Source organism: Falco rusticolus, chromosome 1 (assembly GCF_015220075.1).
Source record: "Falco rusticolus isolate bFalRus1 chromosome 1, bFalRus1.pri, whole genome shotgun sequence".
Lineage (NCBI taxonomy): Eukaryota > Metazoa > Chordata > Aves > Falconiformes > Falconidae > Falco > Falco rusticolus.
The window spans coordinates 56,172,324-56,200,293 of NC_051187.1; the positions used below are offsets into that span (position 1 = coordinate 56,172,324).

At 40.0% G+C, this 27,970-nt stretch overlaps 1 protein-coding gene across 1 annotated transcript in view; it reads right to left on the reverse strand.

Moving 5' to 3' along the window:
- EMCN (endomucin) overlaps positions 1-23,910 on the reverse strand; it is a 55,788-nt gene extending 31,878 nt beyond the window's left edge. The window contains exons 1-4 of the mRNA XM_037380090.1: positions 23,667-23,910; positions 6,378-6,446; positions 3,589-3,690; positions 3,065-3,178 (exon numbers count right to left, since the gene is read on the reverse strand). Of these exons, the coding sequence (XP_037235987.1) occupies positions 3,065-3,178; positions 3,589-3,690; positions 6,378-6,446; positions 23,667-23,727 (346 nt within the window). The 5' untranslated portion in view covers positions 23,728-23,910. The remainder of the gene's footprint in view (positions 1-3,064; positions 3,179-3,588; positions 3,691-6,377; positions 6,447-23,666) is intronic.
- Between the last annotated feature and the right edge of the window lie 4,060 nt (positions 23,911-27,970).

Below are 27,970 nucleotides of genomic sequence, written 5' to 3' on the forward strand. Positions count from 1 at the left end.
TTCTCACTTTTTAATATTTAATATTTCATTGCACCACAATAATCATCATCCAGGAGAGCAGCATGAAATAAATCAGAAACACAACAGCCAAAAATCCACTCTTACGTATATTACATTGAGCACTGACATTGCATAAGATGCTTGCTCCATATCTGAGGGAGGAAGAACATAATTTTTTGTTGCATTTCATTTTGTATTCTCTTTGATAACTCCAAGTGTTCCAGGTTATGAAATTCTGATTGCAGATGCAACTTGCTGTAGTTTAGCACCATATAAATTCTTATTTCGGGACCTGGACTGCACAAGTGAAGTCACTCTCTCACTAAATGTGAACTATTGGATTTGAACTCTTATATTAATAAATCAGAAGGTTAAGGAGACAAGTCTAATTTCTGGCTTCCAATATAATAGACAGGGCAGGAGGGCAAAGAGGGAGAGATTATAGTTATGTCGCGCAGAGGAAAAGAATACTGAGGACTTAAAAAAAAAAAAGTAAAAAAAAGAAAGTCGTTTGCAGAATTTCACAGCATATGGAGAACTGGGGGCTTTTCCTGAATCTGTAATAAAAGGTGACAGCAGCTGGAGAAATTATAACATAGACAGGAAGCCCTGTCAAATCTCTGCTACATGAATGTGACCATTTGCTGAAGCTTTTAGCAGGGATTGAAGCAGAGAAGTCAATGGCCTCCATTACAAAACAAGAGGTGCCTGCTTTTTATGAAAAATCAGGTGTAGTAAAGGAAATTTTGAAGTGTCATAAAGGCACTGCCAATTTCTGTCTTAGTCCTATACAGCCAGCCCAAAAAGGGGGAGAAGTGAGTGCCAGTGAAAAAGAAAGAGAGAGTAGCAATGTTCCTCTCCTGTCCTTCTTGAGAGCAGAACTCTTTGTTATGTCTGTGCTCGCTTCAGGAAGTACTACTCCCCCAGCCCTGTGCTGCTGCTGGGGATGCCGGCAGGGGCTGGGAAGATGCAATGAAGCAAACAGCGCTTTGCTGTGCCAACATGTGGGATGGAAACAGAGAGATGGCTGCAGCCAGCAGCCAGATGGTGGTTGAAGGGTCTGTGGGTTTTCTGCAAGGGCTGGCCATGCAACTGCCCAGCCCCTGTGCCATGCCCAGTACCAAAGCCACTACCTTGTCCCCCATCCCACTCTGTTGTGCTGAAGCCAAGGGTATCACTTTCTTGAAAGGTAGCCCAGAATTTTGTCTTAAAAAACACTTAAATTTGTTTTCACATACACAGTTTTTCAAAACACTACCTAGCATTGAAACAAAATACTAAGTCTTTTAATGCAGGGCAGTTCTCAATGTCTTATTTGGTCTTCCTTTTTACAAAGGGGACTGAGAGGCAGGTAAGCTCTGTTTTTAGGTTCATTTATCAGCCATTTTTATCACAAGTTTTGGGTCTTTTTTCCAGCTTAAATCAGGAGTTTTAAAAACTCTAAGCAACTAGGGACTGAACAAAGAACACAAGAGGAATAGAAAGGAAGCACATTGGTGAAAACTTCATGCCCAGACCGATCGTACCTCCAGCATCATTGCACTCCCAGCACCCTTTTTTTGAGGCATCAGTGCAGACCAGTGGCCAGAGCTAAGCTGCAGTGGCAGACATGCCTTTCCTCATTAGCTTGCCTTCTTCTGCCAGGAGCTTTACCTGTCACCAAGGTTTAGTTCCAGGCGGCTGTGCTGCTCTGGTACCCACAAGCCAGGAACCTCCGCCAAACCAAAAAAGACTAGGAATTGCATCTGTAATACAATGTGCCATGCTGGTGGCTTTTGGCAGAACCACAGGGTCACAAATGCAAGCTTAAAAAGATTCTTTGTGGCTTTCAGTATCACTTCAGGAGCTTATGTATTGGCCAGACTGTATTCTGTGAGTCACCGATACTGGCATTTAAAAGCCAAGCCCCAAACCAAAAGACTTCAGGCTGGCAATCACACTACTCCCTACACCAAGCATAGTGGGAAAGCTGCATCAGTAGAAGACGTAACCACTAAGTGAAAAGGTGATTGCTCTCTAGGCAGCTTAGCAGGCTCAGGTCTGCGAGCGGTGGCTTTAAAAAAGAATTTGCACAAAGAAATCATTCAGGCCATTTCATAGGTGTCCCTTTTTAGACAAGGAAATCAGGGGAAGAGAAGCCAAATTCTAATCATTTGTCACAATTCAGTATGCTCTAAGTATCAGTTCTGAGAATGCTGGTGTATCCCTGACTGCCTAGTTAAATATCTGGAGTATTTACTGTTAATTTTTTGAGTCAATTAAATATAAATAATTCAAATATTTAAAAACTCCACTTGAGCAAAAGACTTAAGAAAACATTTACAGTGCAGTTTACAGACAAAAAAATGAGCCTGAATTTTATCTGAAGTTTATCTGATCTCCTTTTGGTTGTTAAACTTGTTTAAATTAATCCAGCTACTTGCTGGATATGTGGGATTTTTACAAAAAGGGTTGGTTTTTTTTCATTTTCTTTTTCTGGAATTCAGTTTGATGCACTGGGCCAATACATGCATTATTATGAAGATTTATGGGGGATAAAAGTATTTTCTAAGATTGATGCAGAGTAATTAGTACCACCTCTCTGCTTTCAGTATTGTGACTCATAATAATGCTGAATATAATTAATTGTACCACTGTAACATATATAAAAATAAAAAAACCCCAAAGGGGACTGTTCTGACACCACTCCAATCACATAGAATCATTTATTTTCAAGCAAATACTTATTTAAAAAAAACAAACACAGAAGAAAATAACACAGAAGAAAATAAAAATTTTAATCCCTTCCAAATCCATCTCTCCCAAATACAGGGAGATTAAAATCCTGTGTAATGGTTTCAGATCACCTCCACTACAAATTAAAGGTATAATATTCTTTGTTTAAGATTCTAGGGCAAGATCTATTAAAAATATGTAATATATTAAGATGAATAGTTCTACTTCCCCAAACATCCAAATTCATAATTCAAACTACTCTTTCTGACCTCCTTTTATTGCTCCACACCTTTTTTATAGAAATGTAGTGTACAAGGAATCAGAATGGCTGAATTAAATTATCACTTACTGTTTGTTGTGCTGTCACTTTTATCTGTTGCTGTAGTGGTCGCTTTTACTGGTGGTTGTGTTGTTATACCTTGTGTTATTTGTTGTGTAGCATTAGGTGAAGAAGGTGTGGAGTCTAATAAAGGAACAACATTCAGATTATTTCCTCAATTTTGTATACACACATAAGCATACACACAAAACAAACCTACTGTCATGCTTGCATCCTAGTTTTAAATTATCAAAAAAATATTTCATTTAAATCGAAGACCAACAGGGACAGCTCCCTTCACTGCAAAGAAAACCACTCCCTGTCCCATAGATGGGCCATCCCACTGAAGACAAGCCTGTAATAATACAATTACAAGGCCTAGCTTGCAGCTGCCTTCAGCCTAGCCAGGAGGAAGATCCTGTGCACACCTACACGGTTTCACCCAAGAGTTCACTATCTGTAAAAAGTTCTCAAGCCAAGAGGCACTGTTGCTTAATTTTCTGAATGACCACTGGAACAGCATCAACAATTATCTCCAAGAAATTTTCACTTACGGGTTGTGATGGATTCATTTGTAGCTCTGACTGCAGCTGCTGTCAGCACTGGCACTTGCAAAGTTGTTGCTTGTGAAGTTGTTAGGTTCACATCTTTCGTTACTGCAAGAAATGCATTCACATCTTTATTGGTTTATTTTACCATGCATAAATAAACATCACATACCTCTGGCTACCTTCTCTCACAAAGGCAGTGACTTTCTGTTTAAAGTCTGGCCCTTGCAGAACTTTCTTACCCACACATTTTTAAAGAGGATTCAAAGCGCACATGGTTGGTATCAGAAGGAAAGTTTGGCCAGTGGACAATCTGCAAGTTGCCTACTGAAAGTCAGCAGCTGTACCTTCCAGCCATCCTCTAAAGCAGAGGTATACGCTCTTTGGGAGTTATACAGAGATGCTTCACATGGACTTCAAGGAAAGAGGTGCGGGGAAAGGGGCCTGGCATGGGTGGATGGGTTCACTGTGCTGCTGGACTAGACTGCTGACCAGCACTTTGCTGCATACCTGTTCAATAGGAGAGACGTTAACTCCCCAGAAAGAGGCATGAGTGACACACAGGAACACAGCTTACATATTACAGGTAAAGACCCAAAAGAGGAGAGACTCTACTAGTCTTTGTGCAGTTTTTTCCTCTTCTCTCTGCTGTCCACCTCGAGCCCCAGCTGAGTCTTTTTTGGCTAGCTTTTCCAGACCTTCTTCCTCTGCACTCAGATTTCTGGGGAAAAAGAGCATCCGGTAGGCCTTCCTCCAAGGTGTGCAGCAGAGTTTAGGATGTTGTGGATGAGATGAATAGTAATCTCTAGCAAGTGATATTCCCCAAGGTGAACTTGGTGCCCTTTGTGGTGACTCCTGGTAGTTCTCTCCTCCAGAGAGGTGAGATTTGGAAGCCAAGGGGAGGGGAAAGGGCTCCCTCAGGCAGCAGGGATCACTTCCAGCGGCTGCTGGTACAGAAAGAGGGGAGCAGAGCTGCCCAAACGTCACTAAGGTGATAGCAAGATTTAAATCAGCACATCCTGCTGTGCATGGATGGCATACTGCAGGTCCTATGTACCCCTGGCACATGCTCAAGGGAACAGACTGGCCAAATTGCTGCTGAGGAATCTGAGCTAAAAACCCTATAACTAATAATTTTAAGAGCCCAGCTTTCAGTTCTGTAATTGAATACTAACAGAAGGTGCTACTATCAGCTACAGAGGTTCATTTAAATCCCTGACAACAATCCAACATGTGTCCTACTACCTCTTCTAGCACTTTTCATGGATGGGATATGTGAAAGAATAGCAACAGATCATGACATCATTTTCTCTCATGTGACTTGAGTACTTCTTAATGCAGGGTTCACATCAGCATTCACATCACATATAAAAAAATAACTTCGACTTTCTTTCTCCACTTTCAGTTTGCTGGCTGTTCACCTAGAATACCATTGCCTCAAAAAATGGGCATGGTTCAGACCTTGCTCCACACTCACAAAGTGCTTTAATCTCATAGCAGGCTTCTGATGCTTTTCTCATAGGCATAAATAACAATACTGCTTTCCCTTCTGTGACAAAAAGCTGCAAGAGAAATTTCAGTGAAACGTTGCAAGAGCTCATTCACTGTGAGGTGTTGAGCCTTTATGAAATGTTATTGAAACAGCCATGAACATCAGGGGTTTTGAAACATAAAAGAACTGCAATACAATTTGAAAAGGACTAATTATTCTGCTGTAATAAACATAACATATGCATATTTCACCTGGCTGCATCTTATTCACCTCCATTACTAGCAATTCAAGTGTATACATCATATTCATCTCAGTTCTTTCAGCTCCAAACCAGACTCATTAGCATCTCTAGTTATCAAAAAATAGAATCCTGTGTCCAAATTTTCTTCTCTCACATCCATCACTTATTAAATGCAACAGTCTTCAATATTCAGGCTAATGAAGGAGAAGTTGTTTAGCTCACATGAATGAAATATGGTCAGTATTGATTTTTCATAGCTACAAAGCTACAGAATAAAGAGAACTGAATGGGTCAGTTGAAGATGTAAACCAGAATCACAGGCTTTTACCATCTGAAGCAGGTATTTTCTCTTTTAAGTCTTCATAGTTTTAGGACTTTAAGTTTGATCTAGTTAAAACAATCACAAACAAAAGAGAAAAGGAATGTAGTTTTTGAAAGTGAAGGCACTGGTGCCACCACCTTGTCCCCAAAAGTGAATCTTGATAATAATAGCTTCAGTTATCTGCTTCATAATAATAATAATAGCTTCAGAAGTTATCAGTAGCATTTTTGCAAATGACAGCTTTATACACATGTATTGTCTCCTATTAACTGAGACCCAACATTGACATATATTGTGTAATTCTTTACTATCAAAGTTCGTGTCCTCTTCCATCACTCAACACCCATCATGTCAGCTACTCCCTGCTGCCATAGCCCTTAACTGGTGCTGTTTCCCAAATTATTCTTAATCTGACAACCCTTGAACTATGAGTCTTAGCTAATTTGTTAATATCTGATCAAGCCTGGACCACTCCTTGAGAGCACAGGAACTCACAGAATTTCAGCCTTTTTCACTTGAAACAAAAAATACAGCCTGCTCAAATTAACTCTCTCCTTACTAAGACCTCTCAATTCTTTCTTATCAACAGAGTTTTATAAGAGGCCCAGGGAAATACATTGCTCTATGATCACCTTACATGAATTAATTCACCTAATTTCTCCCAGCACCTGGAAAAGCTGAAAGGTAAAAAGGCAATAGGAGCTTCAGAATACCACATAACAGCAAATTTGAACTCTTACCAGCTATTGATGTTGATGCTGATGCAAAAACGGTTGCATTGACGGTGGTACTGGCTGGACTACTGTCTTCTGAAATAAACACAGAAAGAATCTCATTACTTCAGCCACCTTCCAGATCTATTTAGCACTACATAAACATATAAGGCAGAAAGCAGCATGGACCTTCCTGGAAAATCAAGTTCAGAAGCCTATTAGCAAAGCAACCAAATCATGTAACTCTTCTAGCAATCTTTTCAAGCTGTATCCTAAATCTCTTAGCTTTTCCCTCACTGCTGTAATAGGGAACATCTGCTACAGTATCCTCCCTTGGACTGTGGGTCATTTTCCAACAGGTATTAGTGTCTGTAAGAGTAATTTGGAAAAAAACCCTGAGGCAATTACAGGTATTTTTTCTAGCTCCTCCTCTCCCTGAGTACAACCACAGCTGCTCTGGGTCTTCAGGGTGGAGGATTAACTAAAATAACTGACTGCAGGAGTAAGCACCTATTTCCCTGCCTTGGAGGAGCAAAATTGTACTAGCTTCCTGGCTAGTACAAACAATTCAGGAGGGGTTTTCAGCGTCAGCCCTGTATGTGAGGAGAAGAAGAGGATTCACAGAACATGGGTGGGGAAGCACCAGGCTGAGTAATGACTGACTTTCCCTATTTCCCTCAAGGCAGTGTTCCAGCTGCTGGGAGTTTACTGCAATAAATGATGCCAGTCTTAAAAATTCTAGGTCAAGATAGAGGTGAAAGTCTCCAGTGTTACAAAGCATCCAAAAAAACTCCCACCAAACCTAAAGTAAATTAATTTCTGTATCTTCTCCCTATGCTGAAAAGTTGTAACAGTGTAACTCAACTAGAATTTTGGCTTCAAATAAGATTTTCAGTCTTTGTATTTTTCTACTAATGTTTTAGTTAGGGGTGTGAGGAAGGGGGTGAAAAACTGACATTGAGTCAGAAACAGTGGCATTTCTCAATCATTTTACACTGCTGTGAGACAAGGATGGGCACATTTGGGAAGGAAGAGATCAGCTCTGTGACTGAATGGGAGAGCAAAATAGCACAAACTAATCCTCCAGTGCTTTCAGGTCTGGAGTGTGATGTTCTGTCATGCTGCATTAACATGCTGTAACACAGACATAGCAAAACTGAGTCAGGACAGCATGTCACTATTCTTGTGTGACTCCAATCATGGTAATATCTCCTGGCATTCTCTCTTTTTTTTGGATACAGGGCAGAACAGTCAGCTTTGTTCCCTTTGCTCAGCATGCTGCGCTCTGATTAACATTTCACGAGCACCACCCGAGGCCTGCCAGAGTCACAGATCTAACCTGGGAAAAAAAAATACATAATGCAATTGCAGGAGCTCTGCAGGCACATATTAAAGTCTAGTCAGATGAACCCTTACCTCCTTTTCAAGCAGTGTGTTATCAGCCTTCTTGGCACCTGTGCATTTGTAATGAGTCTTAGTTGGGATGTTGCCTCTTCCCAGTGAGTCCCACTTTCTTGGGTATCCTCTCTAAGTATGCTGCTGCCTTCATAATGCCTTGTCAGAGCACGTGATGGCCCAGTTTGATATGGGCATATCCCACATCAAATTAAACCAGTTCCCTACGTGCCTCCTGCTGCCCCAGCCAAGGATATGTGAACACAGTCAAGCTCTACACAGCCCCCTTAAAATACCGGTTTTCCTGCCATGTAGTTAACCAGTCAGAATAATGCTTTATAACCCACACTTGAAATACTCTGAAAACAAATCGTATCCAAATAGACGAAAAAGCGGTCTTGTTTCCCTAAATAACAAGCATTTTTCCATCTCTTCATTCTCATTATGAGCTGCTGACAAAGCTCCTGTAATTCCCCATGCCACAAGGCCACAGCACTAAAACAGAATGTTTTTTCAACAGTGCCTACATTTCATATGGTTTGTTATAACATCTCCCAGTAACTACCATGACTGTAACACCAGCTGAATGCACTAGCTGGCCAATTAGCTCATTCCCTAACTCACTCTTCCCCTAACTCCGCATGACTTTCTGGAAAGCCCATTGCAATACTTAGATAATTCATCCTTTAAAGGCACTCCATTTAATAACCATGTTGACAGGCTGAAGTTTTCTTAAAGCTAAAAAAAATAAGAATTTAAGTCACACTTTTGTTATGATTCACAATTTGCTGATTTTATCACAGGCTAGAGATAAACTAAGGTAAATTTGATTAGCAGAGTAGAATAGTGTTTATGAATTAATTGTTTTCTTAAAATGATGGATAATTAAGTCTACTTTAAAAACAAGTTGAAATCAACATGCAAAAATGCTTAAAACTCACCAGGATTTTGGGGGGAACTGGTTGATTAAAAGAAGTGCTAGAACTGGTGGCTTATTATGCTCTTATTTGCAGTGTTAAGTTGTGACTAAGTAGAATCCTATGGGGGATAAAAGCAAGAGATCAAAAATGATTGAGAACATAATTCTGGCCCATTAGAGACTGTTGCTAGACAAACAGACAGAAAGATTCACTTTTCTGCTCACGTCAGGTTGGCTGCAGGCTCAGATGAATGACAACCAAGTAAAGTTACACTTGCCTGGGTTTTGGCAAATTTAGGTGCAGTGATCCCTTTGATAAGAGAGCACCTTGATGTACTGTGACGTGGGAGTAGCCAAAATCTACTCAGCAATTGCTCCCATACACAAACCTCTCTCATTTGCCATGCTTGCTGGCAGTATACTCAGCCAAAAGAGCATGGGTAACCTGTGATGTAGCACCCTTGTGTCTCCAGAACACGCACAGAGCTAAAATGTGCTCAGATGTGACACTGGGCTGAACAAAGGGATGGTGGTGGTAAGATCCAAAAGGGGGAAAAAAAATCTGTCTGAAAGTAGATAACAAAAACTGGCAGAAAGATAACAGGACAGGAAGAAGATGAGAGGGGAAGGGCAGGAAGGCCCAGAGACAGTAAGACAGTAAGAGTGTCAGTGAAAAATAAGAAATTAAGAAGTGCTCAAAAAACGTTTGATCCATGGCCACAAGGCCCAAATGAAAAAAGAGTAACTGTTGAGTTTTTTTCTTTTAAGTTCATAGAATTTCCCTTTACTGTATTTTCTGGCTTGCATTTAAATGGTAATTTATTCTACGATTAAAACAACAGTACAATCATTTGTAACTGGTCTTCAGACATGATTTCAAAATGAATGAACTGAAACACTGAACCTACTTTCTTTTTTAAAATTCAGAAGTAGCCCCTGAATTCAGCCAGGGCTGACCAACGGCCACAGCTGTCCTCAAACTACAGCTTTTGATGCAGGCTTCTGTCTCCAAGGTCTGAGCTTGGAGCTCTCACAATTTCTTCCCCCTCTCTCTCATTATCTTTACCTTTACACTGGGAAGACTAAGATAATCAGGGTTTGACCTTGTGTTAATTAGGTGCCAGTTATTGCTATAATCAAGACAGAAAAAAAGCAGAAATGTCTGCATGATGTTAAATCAGTAATTCTGTTTATACACTACAGGATACTACAGGGCACAAACCACTAAGTTTAAAACACCACATGAAACAGCTAATAAAAAAGCGAACGCCAAAAAGTCAAAACAAAAACATTTTTAAAAATTAATAGATTGTTCAAAATATGTATTGATTATATTCATTACATGAATTACTGAATTTAAATGCTGTCCAGTTTGTGATAAATACCTGATTCTGAAAAGAAATTATTTTAATGGAAAAGTCACTATCATTACAGAAATACTGACTGTGAGAATAGTCACAGAATAGTGAGTGAGAATACAGAAAAAAATGGCCTGTTTGACATTTTTTCACTTGACCGTGCACTAGGTAGACAGGAGCATATGTTCATATTAAAATCCCTCCATTCAGCTGAACACTGGTTAGGCCACAGCTGAAGTAATTGGTGCAGCTTTGAAGGGACATTGAAAATGGGGTGGATGCCTGGAGCAGGTGTTAATGGAGAACCATAAAAATCATCAGGAGTCTAGGAAAAAAATGACCTCTCAGGAAGGACTGCAAAAATTGCATTTGCTAGCCCAGAGAGGGAAAGATTAATTGAAGGCATGATTAACAGTACTCAAGTAGGTGAGGGGCTGCAACAAAGTAATAAACTTCTCCTTATATCCACCAAGGATGAAACTAAATGTAACAGGCAAGGGAAATTTGGATTAGAAACTTTGCAGGTTTTCCAGTGCCCGTGTCAAGCTGATGGCGTTAACAGTCAGAAGCTAGTGTTTAACCATTTTCCTGATGAGGATGTAAAATATTCTCACTCAAAACCAGACCAATACCCAAAAGGCTGTAGCTGGGAACAATTACCAAAGAGGTGTCCTGAGGAAACCTGTACGTGTTAATTCCCTGCTTCAAGGCTATAAAGCAGAACATACAGGTGGTGGTGTTATATTATGTTTGGTTATTGTATATTATGTTACATTATGCTTGATTGTGTGACTCTGGGCCTTTGCAATTGTGCACAAGTCACAGATAAGTCAGTTTCTTTCTTGATTTCTATCTTTCCACACCATCAGAAATAAATAGTGATCTTTTCCCAGGAAGCAAATGAGAATTCTGCCATCCCCCACAACCATGATAGAGCCTCCTGTAACAGCTCCTCCAGTGGTATATGTGGAAAGACTGTACACTTCATCTGACATTTAGCCCTTTCTGGAGAAAGTTATAGCTGTCCTTGTGAGAAAAGCTGGTACTGATATTCTCAGAGTTCTCAATAAATAGCTGCTCGCTGACAATATACACGACCTGTTTACTCTTACCTTGGAGCTCTGTTGTCTATTATGTTTTCTCTTTCATTTTCATTTATTGCTGCTTCATCTCTTCATTCTTTCTGATCTTTCCTCAGGCTCAGTGTAGTTCTTACACTTCTCTTATTTCTGTTTTCATTCCTCACCCATATTTCTTTCCCAGTTCGTGACCTTCTACCTTAAACCTTGAGATAAATTTATTTTTTCTTTTGTAATGTATTTTTGTGTAAATGTTCACACATCCTCAAAAAAAAATATAAAAAATTAGGGTATGCCTACATGAGTGGTTCACCTCCCATCAACCAGTCTTGCACAAACACCACTTCCATATGCAGAGAACAAAAGCAAGTTTTAGGCGCTGCTCAAACCCTACTCAAGCCCTCCAAACAGAACTCAAGTGCACCTGAACATCTTAATTTAGGGATCAAACTTAAGGTTTAATTTCTGATAAGAAAATAGAGATAGGCCTTCTACATGGGCCTTCTACCTGGTGAGGTTTAGCATTTAGGTGCTCTTGGGCTTGCCTCCTCAGCAATGTTTTGCAGAGGCCCAGGTTGCACTTCCAGTCAAGGGGGAGAAGGCGGAGTGCTACAAGCAGTGTTCAGGAAACCCAGGATCCGTTTTCTGCACAGCTTCAGGGTAATATTCTGCTAACACAGATACAAAGATGCTTTAAAGTAGCTGCCACTGATGCTTATGGGTGGTTTGTAACTATACGGTGCTGGCTAGTTCTCCAAGGATCCACCCGACTTCCTGGATGTCTGTGGCATCCACACTAGGTATTATTGTGCTACCATAAATAGTGTGTGAGCTTGCCAGTTTATAGCTCTCTTGGATGTATCATCACAAACAAAGTAAATGGCTATGACTGCAGAGTAGAGATTGCTCCATCCTCCCTGGAATGGCTATGTTGAACAATAGAGTTTAATCAGTTTAGATGGAGCTCCTGGAACTTAATCTGCCTCATTCAGATCAGCTTGGGTATTTCTATGCATTTTACTATATAGACACTCCCTGTGTCCCATTTTCCAGTCAGTAAAAGAGGAACAATAGCGTGTTCTTATTTTCTAGAGGACTACAAACCGCAACACACAATGGCACCCCACTCTAGCATTAATGGAGTTATGCAAGAAACAGAGATATTTGCAGGTCAAGATCTCAACTGTTTCTGCAGTTTTTATCATTTGGATCTTCTAGATTAAAAATATGGATACAACCTGCAAAGTCTGCATTTCCAACTGATCTCGGCTTTCTCAATATTTTGCTTTGTCTGGAGCATGTGTTCAGTGCAGAATCAACCTTCTGAAAATACTGCAGAAAGCTGTAACGTAGGACACAGCAAGGAATGGGATTAATTTTAGATGACTGTTGTTATTTCAGTCCTCCCTCTGCTTTTCTGCAGTTTATTTTATTTTTACTACATATAGCTTCCACACATACACACGTACAAATAAGAGCTACCTAATACCAAGAGAAATGTATTGCCAGGAAATCTGCAGGTTCAAGACAGGCATGTTTCTAAGAGCACAGGGATATATCTACAGTACTTTGATAAATCTTAAGAACAGTGGTCCCTGTAGTACTTTCAGCTTCATCTGAAGTATTTTGTTAAGACTGAAATCGTGATATAAAACCACCCAAAAATTAAAAAAGTGTTGTGTTCATAGTTTAGCCACTGGTTGGCTAAAAATGACTAACCCATACTATGCAAATTATTTAGAAAGCCAGCAAGCACTGTAAAAAATTATAGATGCTTCCAGATCACAAAAACTTCCATTTGGGATGTACTGTTAGAAGAGGCTTAAGTGCAATTATAATAGTATTGTTCAAAACCATCAGCTCTTTTCTTCCTATTCAAAACCCTTAAGATCACAAATACAAAATCTATGAACATTCCAGAATTTTTCAAAAATAAAAATATTAAAAACCTGCAGATATTTTGTTCTGAAAGTATTAGTTTCATAGAAGTAATACTTGTTCTAGTACATATAATATTTAAGGGCTCACACTTTGAATCTTCCCTGTATGGTCAGAGCAGCTGTATTTTAAGTGGGAACCAAGGTTCTGATGTAATTCAGTGAATTACATCAGCTGGAGCTGATAACAATGTGTAGTAAAGGATGTTAAATTAAACAAAGCCATTTGCAAACTTCATGAACTCCAAGCACACTCAAAAAAAGTACACAACCTTCTTGTCTTCATATTTCTTTGGTGTACTAAAGCAATACACAAGGCATGGCATGCCTCACACATGCATTCAGATGTATTTGTAATAGTATCTGCACACAACTGTTTGTTCTGTGACAGCACTTGGTGAAAGGAAAGTGCATGCCTAATAACAGTCCCATGCTGAATCACCACCACTGCAATATCATCACAAGTCAGAATTTCAAATTGTTTTTCCAGCCTGGTCTCACAATGCTTTTGCACTTCTGCAAATGCTCTTAATGCAGCCTTCTGCAACATAAGCCTTTTTTCTACTCAGGATTTTCTCCGCTATGAATATCTTACAATGGCAACTGGAGGGACTGTGTTGATCCTGAACAAAGCTACATTGGTCATGTTTAAGGTGAACCCTTGTAAGATGTAGTCAGAAACAGGTAATGCTAAAAACCATAAGGCAGGGAGAGAGGCCACATTCTTCGCCACCTGATGCCAACCATCTGGAAGCCTGTGACTCCCGCTGCCTAGGGAGGTGGGAAACCACCTCCCATTTGCCAAGCTGTTACCTTCCTTTCAGTCACGCCTCTTTAGCAGCAAACTGAAAACATACTATACAAATCCAGCATGTTGAGATCTTACATTTAAGTTCAACTTTCTACCTCTGCGCTGTAGCTCCTGGTCCTGGTTTGCAGATTGGTGTCACAGGACAGAGACAATCTGCTCTAGAAGAGTGGGAAGAAGCATGGGCAAGAGCATGGGGAAAGACACCAAGGCAGGAGGGAGAAGCTCCTGGGCCAGAAGGGCATAGCACCCTCCCTGCAGAAAGCAAAAGCACCTGAAAACAGGAAAGAGAGGAGGGTGTTAGGGAAGACCATAAATGCAAAGCTGCAAAGGGAGACAGGGACAGGGCTGCTTCTGTGTGGCCTAGGAACAAACAGCAGCAACTGGGGTACGTGGGACTTGGGTTCTGCAGAGGAAATGCAAACCAGGTAGGCGGGAGGCACCCGGCAGCAAGAGCTGAGGAGAGGAAGGAAAGGGAGGTAGGTGCTGCAATTTCCCCAGCAGGGAATGGGAGAAGATAGGAAGCACTACCCCAGTGCTCCTCCTGCTCACCCACGCATGCAGCTACCATGACCCAACACCAAGCACTAGCAGGCAGCTGGTAGGAATTACTAATTCCCCAAGCAAACAGCACTGCTTCCAATAAAACCTGGTCAAAACACCCAGCAAACAGGGAGCCACCACACACGCTGAAAAAGCAGCTGCCAAGGACCAGCCTCAGCTAACATGGCTGTAGGCTGTTGAAGGCTCCCCCTCAACAAAAACAGTAATGAGAAGGGTTGGATGAGTGCCCCTGTGTTTTATTGATTATCTGAAATAATGCAAGCACAGCATGCTTTGCCCCTCTGCATGTGTGGACATAGAAATCTGGGCACTTAGCAGCCAGTTTCATGGTTTTGTTTATCAACTCAGAAGAAATGCAAAATCTCTACCAAGAGCTTTTAAATCACCAGCTTTCTCAGTGCACTTTCTGCTCCTATGTGAAGCTTGGTGGATGTCTTTATTACTGTGTACTACAGAGGGATGAGCACAGTGTTTGCACTCTATAAAATAATAAATGTGCTCAGCATGCTCATCAGCACTCCAGCCTGCCTTGGACAAAGGCTCCAAGCTCTGCACTTCTCTATTTAAACCTGTTAAACCTAGTAAATAGGTTTTAATTAAACCCTTTAAAGCTAGCTAAACCTGGATTGTCACCCTTTGATGGTGATGTATTTGTCTGTCTGTGTGTAAAATAAAAGGTAGGAGTTACTAATGGTTATTTTATAGTATGAAAAATAAACTAACACACCCCCCTTGTGTTAGCCATGATAAATCAATTTGAAAAATGTCTTTAATGGGTGCAGTTTTCTATAGAAAGAGCTTTTTACATATTGTGCATTGCTGAACAGAAGAGGAAAGAGAGCCCCTTCCCCTGCAAAAAGAAAGAACAGAAGCATTGGTATAAGTCACCCCCACCCAGAAGACAGTAATGATGCTTTTTCCTTACCATGCTATTTGCAAGCCTATTTTTGTTTCCCAGGAAAGAGTGCATTTGGGTAGGGCAGATATATAACAGCCAGAGGGGAAGCTGAGCCCAGGTCAATCGGTAGTTCTCTTTCGCAATGTGCTGCAGCAGTTAGTAAAATCATAGTTCTTTTGTGCTATGTTTGTGATCCAAATGCATCTCCAGCAACATGACTAATTGTATAATTCAGGAAAGGGTCACTGCAGTGTCTGCTATGATGTATTTATTTTTAGCACATCCGGGAATAGCCTAGACACCCATTTCAGCCACACCCGCCCATGCCACTCTGTTCCTGACAAAGCTTTGAAAGCCTCTGGAGCACCAAAACCCTGTTCCTGTCAGAAAACTTCTGTGAAAACACTGCAAATTACTTCTACAATTAATGTAATTCCATGCTCGGTTGAGTCCCTCTTCATCTTTCCCACACTGCCTAGAAAAAGGTTAAAATGGTACAGGATATCCCAAATGGAAAGCCCAAATTGGGCTTTGCAAGCCCAAAGTGGAGAACGGTCTCACTAGAGTTATGTTATATGCAAGGATGAAGGATATATTCTGAAAATACCTGATTTCTGTAACTGGCCCATACAGGTCATAAAGCTGTGAGTATCTTGCCAAGCTGATTGAATACTCACGTTATTTTTAATTCCTACCAATCTGATACAACTGCTAAGCTCAGATGTGAAACTGAAATGCTTTTCTCACATGCTTCATATTCCAAAGTATTCCTATTAAAAAACCAAAGTTAATATTAGGAGAGCACTGGAAGCAGAGAGTCAGCACTGAGGACCTACACTACCAAAGCGCAGTGCGATAGCCATGCCAGCACCTACACTGATAACCACATTCCTAGTGGAGCAGAAAGTGGACCATAGTCAGATGCTCAGGCTTGTCAAAACCCTGGGTCCCAGACAGTGCACTAGGAAGTCATGGTGAGCCTGGCGCTGATCATCTCATGTCGATGAACAGCTATAGACATCACTTGTACTTTTATTGGCAATTAGCATAGTTTTATTCCCCATGACAATTACAACAATTGTGAATGAGTTGTTCCATTCCTACTTAAACTCTTCTGATCATCTTATCCCTTGGCCATTTCTTCTATAAATAACCAATTCCCATTTTACATTTCGCACCTGAAAATAGTATTTTCTGGCAGTTTGTGGAAACGCAAGGTGACAGCAATTAAAGAGTGAGCAGACAGTGCACTGCAAGAGTCACCAAGCCAGTAAGATAAATTGTCCACTAGTTCACCTAAATTCAACAGCATTTAAGACACACTAGCTACATGACTCCATTAGCATGGGGAATGGCATGCAGAGGGAAATATTGGATTCTTCTGAAGCCATTTGAACTAGACAGGATAAAATGTGCAGTCCTAGACCAGGAGGTTTTTGCCTCTAATACCTGTGCTGTGTCCTTCCCTTGCTGTCATTGGCACATTTGAGGGATTGGGTTATCTGGCATAGACTTCTCATTAAGTTTTTCCTCTTGTTACACCTTGGAAACTACTCTAGTGAGTTGTTGCAATTGAAACCCAACAGTTTGGTAAATACACTTGCTCTCTCCTGAACCACAGTAAATATACTAACACACTGCTTTTATAAGAAACAAACTTCCTAGAGAGAACTCAAAGCTGCTCTACTGTAATAACCTTTCTGGGCAGCCAGCTTTTGTTGTTGGCTACAGTTTCTAAGACCTATGTGTTTTGTGGCAAAGCAGACAAACTCCATAGTAAGTTCAGAAAGCTCCATAATTCAAAGAATTCAGTAGTTTTCAGAAAAAGATTTTAATCATCCTGTGATTGGTTATGAAATGAGTAACTACAATCAAATTGTATGTGGTCCCCAGATATTTCTTTTGACATGTCACAGACTTCTGCCTTTATGACTGTCTGTAGGAGTCAAGGGTAAATGAGGTTTGGACAACTTCACAGGATTTTCAGAGAGTCTAATTCTGGGGGTGGGGGAAGCCCACATTTTGGCTTTTGGGGACTTGGAATGGCAGTAGAAGCATTAGCCATGTATCATGTCCAAAGCTGCCCCTCTCTACCTAACACGACATGGGGCATTTGGGAGTGAAAATATTTGAATTTCTCATTTCTTGCCAGAGCAATCCTTAACATTTTTGCCATTTCACCTAACAATGTTTGGTGATAGTTTTGCTTCCACAGCCTTTGAATGAGTTTGCAAACACTGATATTTACATCATCTATATTGCTATGATATAACACCCATGCTGAGATGAGGAGGGGTAATTCATCTGTCAAAGAAAGGTGATTTCAGACTATGCTCAGACTGGGATAGACAGCACCACACACATTAAACATTTAGAAGGTTATCAATACTGTATTTCAAGTAAAAGCCTAGACTCAATGTTGAACATGCTAAAAAGTAGGAAAACTGGTTAAAAATGAAGCAATAAATGGGGCTTTGATCACTTTGAATAATTATCATGCAATGAAAACATGCCTCAACAAGTAAGGAAGGTATTTTACGGTAGAAAATAATGCAAATCCTTGGACAGAAAGGTTAGTAAATCTCCTGGCACTCTTTTCCTCAGACTAATCCAAAGCTTTTGCCATTCTGATCAGTTGTTGCCTCAATAGCCAAACCTGTCAAGCCCAAATACAATATTAATCTCCTAATAAAGACTATGAAAAAAGAAATCTGCAGGAAGCATAAATGTCTCATTAATGTAATCAGGGATTTAATTGATTTAACCCTAAAGTTTTAATTACACTGACACTCCTCAAACCAAGTACCACACTGAGAAATTACAGTACTAAGACAAAATGAATGTGCTTCTTAGAATGATTACATATCTTGCAGAAATATTCATACAGCAAGGCTGGTGTATTGCTCCCATCCCAGCAAAATGTGTAATTTTGTTACAGTGATAAGGCAAGGCAGAAAGGTTAGACTAGATAAATATGATGCAAAACTATGTGCCATGTGCTCTGTGGTTTCAGCAACCTGAGATACGTTGCTATCTACAACATGCAGCTAACACAGAGGAGCACGTTACTGCCATTGGAAAGAGAGATTAAAAATTGTTGTAAAAATACTCTCTTGATAAATAGGCTAGGATTTGCACCTGTAAAAAAGTCAGGCAAGCATCCACTTTCCACATAAAAGCAGTCAAAAATGCTTGCCCTATTGCTAGTTTGAAATGTAACCTTTGGAGCATTAGCTAGTTAGTCTGGCCTGAAAGGGGCTGTTGTCCAGCCTGGCTGCCAGGAAAAATAATTATTTGTAAATAATTTGAATGACTCCAGACCAGCCTCTAGTACACATGCAGGTGGCATCAGAGAGCTTCCTATCCCCTTCCTACCTCTCCTGCAAGGGGACAATAGCCCAGCAGATTATATCAGCAAGCGATCATCAGAGCACAGCTTTCTCACATGGGAGGAAGGTTCAGAAGGAACATCACAGAGCTAGCATCATATTAAATTGTGTCAAACTACTTTTCCTGTTGCAGATACAGCGTGCTGCTGTTAGGGCATCCAAAGATCCACTTTCATGAGATGAATGCCAAGGTATTGCTACCCAGATCAGGTGCTGGGAAAATGACAGTGGCTTGCACGGCAGAACATGGTGTGACTCAAGGTTTTGACTCTGCTGTTTAAATTTGGGACACCTATTTTCAGAATGCTAGCTGAAATCAAAAGTAAATGTTTATCTTCTAGGGGAGCCAAGTCCTTAATTCTTGACTTGTATTTGGAAATAACAGCTGTTACTCACACAAATCCAACATTGTCTCTCTGTTTAGAGAACTGCAAAATAAAACCAATAAAGGGTCTTCCTTGAGTTGTCTCACCAAAAAACACAAACTACACCCCAGCCCTCCTTAATGAGGAACACAAGTAATAAGGAGTAAAAAACTTTACCATGTGATTTTACTGTGGGGCCTTACTCATCTTTAGACTGTGAACTTAGCCTGGCGACTGAATGGTACCAGTTAAAAAGAATTCCTTTCCCAGGTTAAGAGTTTCTTAAAGATTATTTTTAATTTGTATTTTTGCAGGTTTTTTACATAGGACTCAGCTGTATAAACAATTGAAGACAAAATTCAAGGTCCTTTCCTATCTAGGAGAAACCCACAAAACCAAACCAAAACATAAGCCCTAGCAGATCCTTTTTCCTAATTTATAGAGGAGTAAAGACTAATAAGAACTTTAGGTTTCAATCTGAATAAAAGAGACACCTAAATAAAAGACAAAACATTCTGGTAAATTTTCAGAAGAGACAACCATTTGTTGGGCATTTTATATGGCATTATGTATTCTCAGGTTTGGAGCCAAATACTGCAGGCAATTTGCCCTTCAAATTCAGTTTCCATTTATTTTGGCTGCAAATCATAATCTCCTTATCAAGCAGGTATCAAGCCATCTGCTTCTGTCCTCAGTAAATGCAGTAAACTTGCATTTGGGTTTGGGGCTAGAACAAGCAGTTTTCTTCTGTTCAGTTTTAAATACACCTTTAAAATCCATCAGGCAAAACCAGCCAAATACAAGAAAAGTCTAATGAATGAGAGGAATGTGTCAGGGGGTGGGGTGGGGTGGGGGTGGGGTGGGTGAAGAAGGAAAAAAAATCTGTGCAAGAAAAGAAAATCTCAATTGAAAGCTACAGTAAGCTCCAGCACCACAATTTGATTTTTGAGAAAGCTACTCTTGCAAAGTGCTAGGAACAGTGGAAACACCCCAAACATATTTTTCACAACAGGCAAACTCTCAAGACATTGAAAGTTTGAGTTCAAGTAATCTAAAGTCATGAAAAAGCAGCTGGTTATCTAAAGTTTATTCACATTTCTCAAATTTTCAGGGATGAGACAAACAATCTGACTGTGATAGCCTGTGCTTTGCTGGTGTCTCCCAGGACACAGCCATAAACGTTAACCAAGAATGAGGGGAGAACATGCTCAAAAGAGTTTAGTTAGTATTTAATTTTAAAAATGATTTTTTAAAAAGACTTGAAGGATTGTGAGCTGAGAGCACAGAAGATGGAAAAGGAAAAGGCTGTCCATCTCCTCCGGTTAACATCAACAAGAGCAGAGTTCAGGTGGCTGCAAATGTATGTGATCGCTACAGGAGCCCTGGTTTAGTGTAACTGTTCTCAAGCTATCAGCCTGGGAGCTGGGATTAATCTGCTGTGTTGTAGGGTTGGGATGATGTCCCAGGATCCACAGCATCCCGTTAATGGGGAAGCAGGGGGATTGGGAAGCACATAATTTAGGGTTGGTCCACTGTGTAAAGGAACAGGTCCAAATTGATTCAGTGCTTTTGTACCAGGCTCTCAATACCAAGATTTTCTGCTACCTTTCCAAAATGAAAAACACCCTTAGTTTTTTTCTAGTGCCATAAATTTTGACAAGAGCACTCTTGGAGAAAGGTACTGTTAGCTGTCAACAGGGGTCACTAATCAGACGTTAATAAACCCACTCACTGTACGTCCACAACACAATATGTTCCAGCTTTTGTATTTGAGTGAATAACCTGAACACATCCAGACTGATGCCAAAAAGAGCACAACGCCATTCTTTTCTGCTGTCATTTCTGCAAGAAAGAAACCTGGGTGTCTGAGTAAGAAGGAAGCTGTTGTGTGCTACAAGCACTTTGTGGAGGACATCTGCTATGGTATATAGCCATAGCCATGTAGTATTACAAGGCCAAGGCACATGAAGAGGTAACCTCTAAGCACTTACATTATAAGCACATGTCAATTCCTCTGCCCTCTTATTTTAAAAGAACAAACTTCATCTTTACACATTTTAAAAATAATTACTCAAGAGCATTTACATTTGATTCCTATCATTTGGCAATATATTGTCTGACCCATTCTGTTGTCTATAGTTGCAAATGCTATGAACCAACCCAGAAAGAATTTCCGTTTGGGATACATTTTGGAGCAGGTAAGAATAAAGGACAATATGCCAGGAGGACTGAACACCCTGAGATGAGCACAAAGGAACTCCTGCTTTAAGCATGTTATTTAGCTCTCAAAGGGTTAAGAAAAGCCTCTAGAGGAGGGACAGTTGTCAGGATGCTATCAGCCTGCATATCTCTACATAACCAAGCCTCTAGTAATTTGCTGACAGAGGGTGGATCCCACCAAAACATTAGGGACTTCTGAGGATGCAAGATCCTAAGATGAATTAGAAAATTACCAAGAAAGCACCAGCAGCACACAGGCTGAAGACAAGGCATGAAATTTGCAAGCCCCACAGGAGACTTGGTGCATTCTTTACTAACCACAGTGGAAACATCCTTGACCACTTCTGCATGATTTACAAAAGATAAAAAGACAAGCATTTTATGTGTATTATGTGAAGAGGCTGCAAGCCCACACATTACTTGTCTTGGTAAGCTTTGAAGATAAACTACCCTAAAACCTGGGAGGAGGAGTATTAAAATGCTGGGGTGTGATTTGACCTTTTCTAAATTTTACTAAGCATAATTTTAAAATACTAGAAATGTTTCTGAGCAACTGGAGAAATGCCTTGCTGTTGTCTCCAATGTTCAAAAAAGGGAGATGGAGCATGAGGGAGACTGATGCCACCATCCTTACCATCCATTCCTCTTTTCATGTCATAAGATCCTGCTGTTACAGCCCAGATGTCTAGGACACTTTTGAGACCACAGACAGGGGAAATCCAAAGACTTTGGTCCAGCCTCATATAACAGACAATAAAACTGCTTCTGTCGTAACAGGTCGATGCATGGGTTAGCCTAAAGGAAGCTTGACCTGATGATGTACTTTGACAGGGTAGATAGAGACATACTGCAAATCTCCCCACACATATTCTTAATCTTCTAATGTGAATTTACCAACAGGATTTCACTACCATGTCTACCTTGCAATAAAGCATTTTTAAAAAAACATATTTTTACAGAACCAGAATTGTTCCAAACAAATGTATCCTATATAAAATTTGCTTATTCATTGTCATCAGGTCTGCCCCATTCATATCACGCAGAGGAGGGAAAATCCTTTTTAAAGAAAGGATTGTGTAAATTTGACAGAATTCCTCCCACTTTTGCATGTTGCTTTCTGATAAGCTTTATGGACTGTTGTGTTAAATATGCTTCTTTTGATCCAACTCCACTTTGCTTTTCAGAAGTTGTGAAATTAAAGGTTTAACAATGACAGGAAGACTATTTATACTAGGAGTAGCAGACAGAGAATAAATAGTACCTCAACACAGACTTTCAGGGGTTTTACTTACTTAACAGTTTTAAAAGCAGTTATTTCTGTGGCACAATCTTATTTTTAATCTCCTTTATTGATTTTTTTTTCCTAACAGCAGTTAGCTCAAGTAATAACATGAGCTTCACCACAAAAGATTTCTAGACTTTTAACACATAATCTGAGTGAAAGTTGATTAACTTTAGATCAGTTAATCCAGTATTATCAATTTTTTAACTTCTGATTCATAAAATCCCTTACAGGCAATCTATAGGCATTTGTAGAAGCTTTGGTTATAAGTATTCACACCAGAGGGCCAGCAAATGAAAGTACAGATAAAAAGAAGACTGGACTTCAAATGTATCTTTTGACAAAGGTGACAATAGACTCTGGCCCTTGTTGCAGTTTCTTTCACCCTTTCAGGTTTTACTAATTAATTCCACTTTAAAGGTCTGATAGAATAATGAAAACAGCAGTTCAGTGACCATATAAACACCACAAAGTTTGGTTAAATCTGTGCATTTGAGAATAATTTTTAAAAGATACTGTATTCAGTAACTAATATCACGCCTAGGCTTGCATCCTTCACTATTTGACACTCAATAACCGCTGTAAGCTCCTATGTCTTTGGGGGCAAAACTAAAATAATTTCTGAAAGATACCCTTGGTCAAACTCATTACTGGCATAGTGCCAGGAAAATCCATCAGGATAGAATTGATTTGCAAGAGCAGTATTTGCAAATCTGACAGACATTTCAATTCTCCCCTTAAAGCCATCTCTACAAAAGACGCATTATTTTAAAGAAGAAAAACAGAACAGAAAACCTTTGTAAATATACCTCTGCTTTTAACTCCTTTCAGATTGAGGAGCTTCATGACACCTAGAAAGAGAGCTGTCACAAAAATACAATGGCAAAAAAGTTTTTCGCAGAATACATACAACTCAACTACCAGTTAGTACCTTCTCCTCCTCCAACACAGTTTTTAAATCACTGAACTGCCAAGAAAAAAAAAGAAAAAAAAAAGAGGGGGGGGGGGGCTAAAAAGGCATCCAGGTACTGACAGCTAAGCTTTTGCTCACAAAACACCCCACAGATGTGACAAGTCTATCCAAAAAAGGCAAAGAACTTACCTCCCACAGTGCAAACACAGAGTGTGGCTAGGAAAAAGAAGGCAATCCCCAGGAGCTTCATGCTTGGTGGTGGTGGTGCTGTCAGCTCTCCCTCACACAGCTGGGCAGGGAGTGCTCTCTCACTCTGAGGCAGGCCTTAATTACTCCATGGAAAAAGGTGTGTAGAGACTGTGCCTAGCCACTGCCCATTCCTGCTTATTTTGGGGACTTTGATAAAGAACAGGAGGAAACACAACATACTCCCTCTGGGAGTTCAGTGCGGAGGAGATTTATTGTTTCAGTCCTTACAGGAACTCCTTTTCTTTGGCAGTGAACCATGTTTTTGTTAATGCATTATTTTGTTCTTCTTCAGCCTCGAGGTCAGGAAGATTTTTGAACTGAGGCAAATCGTTCTTTAGAATGTGCTATACATCACCAACTTTCATACTGTAGCTGGGGATCCTTCTAAAGGGGACATTTATGAGTAGTGAGGGAGCCCAGGTAGGGGGTGAGGGGATAACACAGCCAGGAATGGAGGAGCAAAACAAGAAATCGGAGCCCTCACCTGGCTCTTCTTTGTGTTGCACAAAGTGGCCTTACTGAAAATTACAGTTGCTTCACATTAAAGGCAGAGTGCTTCCCAGAGAGAGAGAGCTGCCATCCTGCCACAGAGAGGATGTGAGGGGCCACCAGCACTAGGCGAGGAAGTGACGCCTGCAAGGTGCCCCCAGCAGGGAGAGGCTCTGGTCTCCACAGAGTTAGGGCTGGATTATGTGGGTTTTTTCTTTAAATAAAAAATGGTAGTATTATGTGTTGTTTTTTTTAATTTGAAAAGTTGCAACTAGCTTTGAGTGTGTTTGCTCCATTAGTAATGGAAAGTTTTTTTTATTCTTCTGTGTAGGTACTTGCTGTGCCATGAGGTAGGAATACACTCCCCATAGTGAGCCAGTTACCTGGGTCATCTCATAACCCAGGGCAGAATCGCTGTCTTCTCCTCAGGACAGGCTGATCTGGGAAATTTTGATCCCCTTCTCACAGCCATTCCTCTGACTTCTGTGAAAGAAACCTGAACACAGCTGCAGAGCTAAAGGCTACCAAAACATGGTATTTTAATACTCTTGTGCTCTGTGCCTTAACGATTCAAGGCAGCTGATGGCAATTAATCACAAAATTTCAACCACAATGAGAATGCGTTACACTATGTTTGCTCATCTCCCTCTCTCACAACTTTTAGGAAAATTTGGTGGAAAGCTTGACCTCACAAACATCCTGACTCATTAAATATTCAACTTTACTTATTGCAGTAATCAAGATTTTTTTTTCCCTCATGACTGTTTCTCACTATAAGGGGAAGTTTTGGAAGGGCTTCACATGCAGGAACTCCTAGGAGCTAAGCCACAGTGTTTCCAGCAACAGCACTGTTTTATTTATGGAATGAGGAAAACAGTAGCAGCTCAACATCATGTGTGGAATAACTTTTGTTTAGTTAAAGAAATTATATTTCTACATCTTAATGCTATGACACATCCTCTGCCTACCACAGGTGACAGAAGCTGGTGCTCAACAGAAATCTGATGGTAGACAATGAATTTCTGGCTCTTCATTTGGACAAACTTAGGTATTTGCATTCATGAGAGATGCCAACATATAAGTTCTCCTTACTGAGACGGTTTTCACCATCAAAGTAATACAAACTTGACTCAGAGTAGAGCTGGGCCACACAATGACACTTTTGTCAAGTTGGTCGAAGCATATGGCAGGGACTTAGCATCAGTGCTCTGTTTTTATGCTAGTTTTGTGCCAACATAGGACCTAAAGTTAGAATGGGCTAGAAAAGCAGTAACTACTTGCAGCAGAAAGCCTTCAAGCAGAAAGATAAATATGAGCATAGGGAGTGAATTCATCCCAGGTTAATGCTGTTTCTGATGCAAAAGAGGGACTCTAACCTTTTATTTACAGCATTGCCAAACCACCACCTCAAGTGTTAATATTTCTTTCTGTATCCTTTTTCAGGACTATTTTATTGACTGAAATGAAACTTCTGCAAAATCTAAGAGGCCTGAGGACAGGAACCCTTCCTTAGCTTTTGAGACCCAGAGAAACTATCTGAATGCCTAACAGAATATTGATTCAGTTCTGCGCTGTTCATCCGAGCATCATCATCACAAGGACTCCTCAGTGTTCTGCTGCTGCTGAAGATGACTGTGGTGTTTACCTGCAACTCACTGAAGGCAGAACGGGCACAGAGTTTTGCAGCCTTGCAGTAGCTACCCATATCACAGGTACCAGTGTGGAAAAAAGCTCCCCAACCTCATGGAAGTGGTTAGGAGGGAAAGAGAAAGGACCAAGTGTCTTTGCCTTACACCATGTCATACAACTCAAGTTGTACCTCAGAAAGTCCTAAGGCAACTTACTGCCTCCCTGAAGCATCAGGAGAACTGTATCCCTCTGAGATGCTCACTAACATCAACATCAAAGGCAGCTAAATTTTGCTAGATCAAACTTGGTATGAATAGCAGCAGCATGCAGAGTAGGAATAATAGGAATAGAAGAGGAGCAGCTCAAGTAATTCACTGAAAGAGAAACTCTGGCCAAAGCTGAGATGTAGCTTCTGGCTTGGAGTATCTGAGCTGCAGAAAAGAGATTTTCTCAACTCCTGTCAATGGAAACGTGTTTTTTTTTTCCCTTTAAAAAGAAATCAGTTAAGTTTTTAAAAGCTTCCAGTGATCTTTGTAGCAAAAGATTATTCCTCTATGTGTTTACTGAAGAGAAATCTTCTCTTTTCCTCCCTATGAGCAAATAAGTTTTCCTTTATTGAATAAATGTTGTTCTTTCTTTCCTCAAACCAAGAAACTTAGCTTCAGTGCCAACATGTGCTCTGTTTTATAAAGAGAAATTTGGTCATCGGTACTGCTGCCAACTGTGGTGTTACTGCCAGTGCTGGAATATCTGGAGTTTCACTTCGAGCCCCAGAACAAGTGACTGTGTGACAGTCTCAGTTTCCACATTTTTTCAAGTAAGATTTTAGCCCTCCTAGTTGCAGAAGAAAACTTGAAACATGACCAAAGAGCACTCTAGAGAATGAAAGGACTCTCTGTTTTAAAATACTGTTATTTTGTAGTCCAATAATGGTTGGGGTAGCCCGAGTTATATATTTATTTTTGCCAGTGTGGTATTTCATTATTAAAGGAAACCCTTTACTGCCACGGTGGATTTGCAGTTACAGATTTATTAGTCTTAGGCTATATTTATAGATTCTTTCTTAGTTCACATTGCTTGGACTAAAACATTGCCCTTTTATGCACAGTTCTCCTGTGAGGTTCAAATAATCCTTTTCAGATTTAGAGAATGTAAAAATTTTACATATCATTCAATATGGTTGAAGCACCACTGCAAAAAACAGGAAATAATACGGACAGCTATGCTGTCTTGCTGTGGGCTACTGGCAGTTTCAAATGTGCATGCAAAGAGTAAATTCATCAGTCTTCACAAAAGCAAAAATAAAAAGATACAAAAGATACACAGTCTTTGATGATTTACTGAAGTGAAAAAAAACACACTGACTAAATCTGCTGGCCTTTCCCATTGGTGCCTGCTATCCCTTCCACTGATGCTTATTTTCACTTTTATAGCAGCATGGTAGGAAAAAGGCAGACAAGACTCAAACTCTTATTGCTTTGCTACATCTGTATTTCAGCAAATATATCTAAAGTGATATTTTATCAGAAATTACCTATGACTTACCTGTACATTTGGTTATACTCCCTTAAGCAGGGTAAATTTACATTGAAAATGCAATTGTATCATGTAGAAATACATTGCTTAATTATGCTTTCTGATATTTTAAAAATTGTTCTTAAAAGTACTTGGTTTAGGCTATTACAATACATTAAAATTTTACTATATAGTAGAACTCCAAAGAACTTGAATATAACAGTATGAAACCAAGATATGTATAGAAGTTACTCTGAAGATTCATGCTGAAGGACATTTTAAAATGTAGATTATTTTGTTCTGAATTTTTTATGGAAGAACTGGAACATCTCAGGGAATAGAAATGTCACTGCCCAAATTCCTTTGCACACAATAACAGTAAAAATATGAAAGATCAGGCTTGCAAATGTATTTAAGTGCTTAAAAAACCCAAGATAGCCACCTATTCTTTGTAGCATGGAAATGCTTAAATCTCATTGATTTGATTCAGAGCCAGGCGCTAAAGTGAAAAATTCCACTAAATCTCTGTCTACATGCCTTTAGGTAAGCACTGAAGACCAGAATGCATTTAGTCTGTATTCAGTACTCTTTTTATGAAAGATATTTTCAAG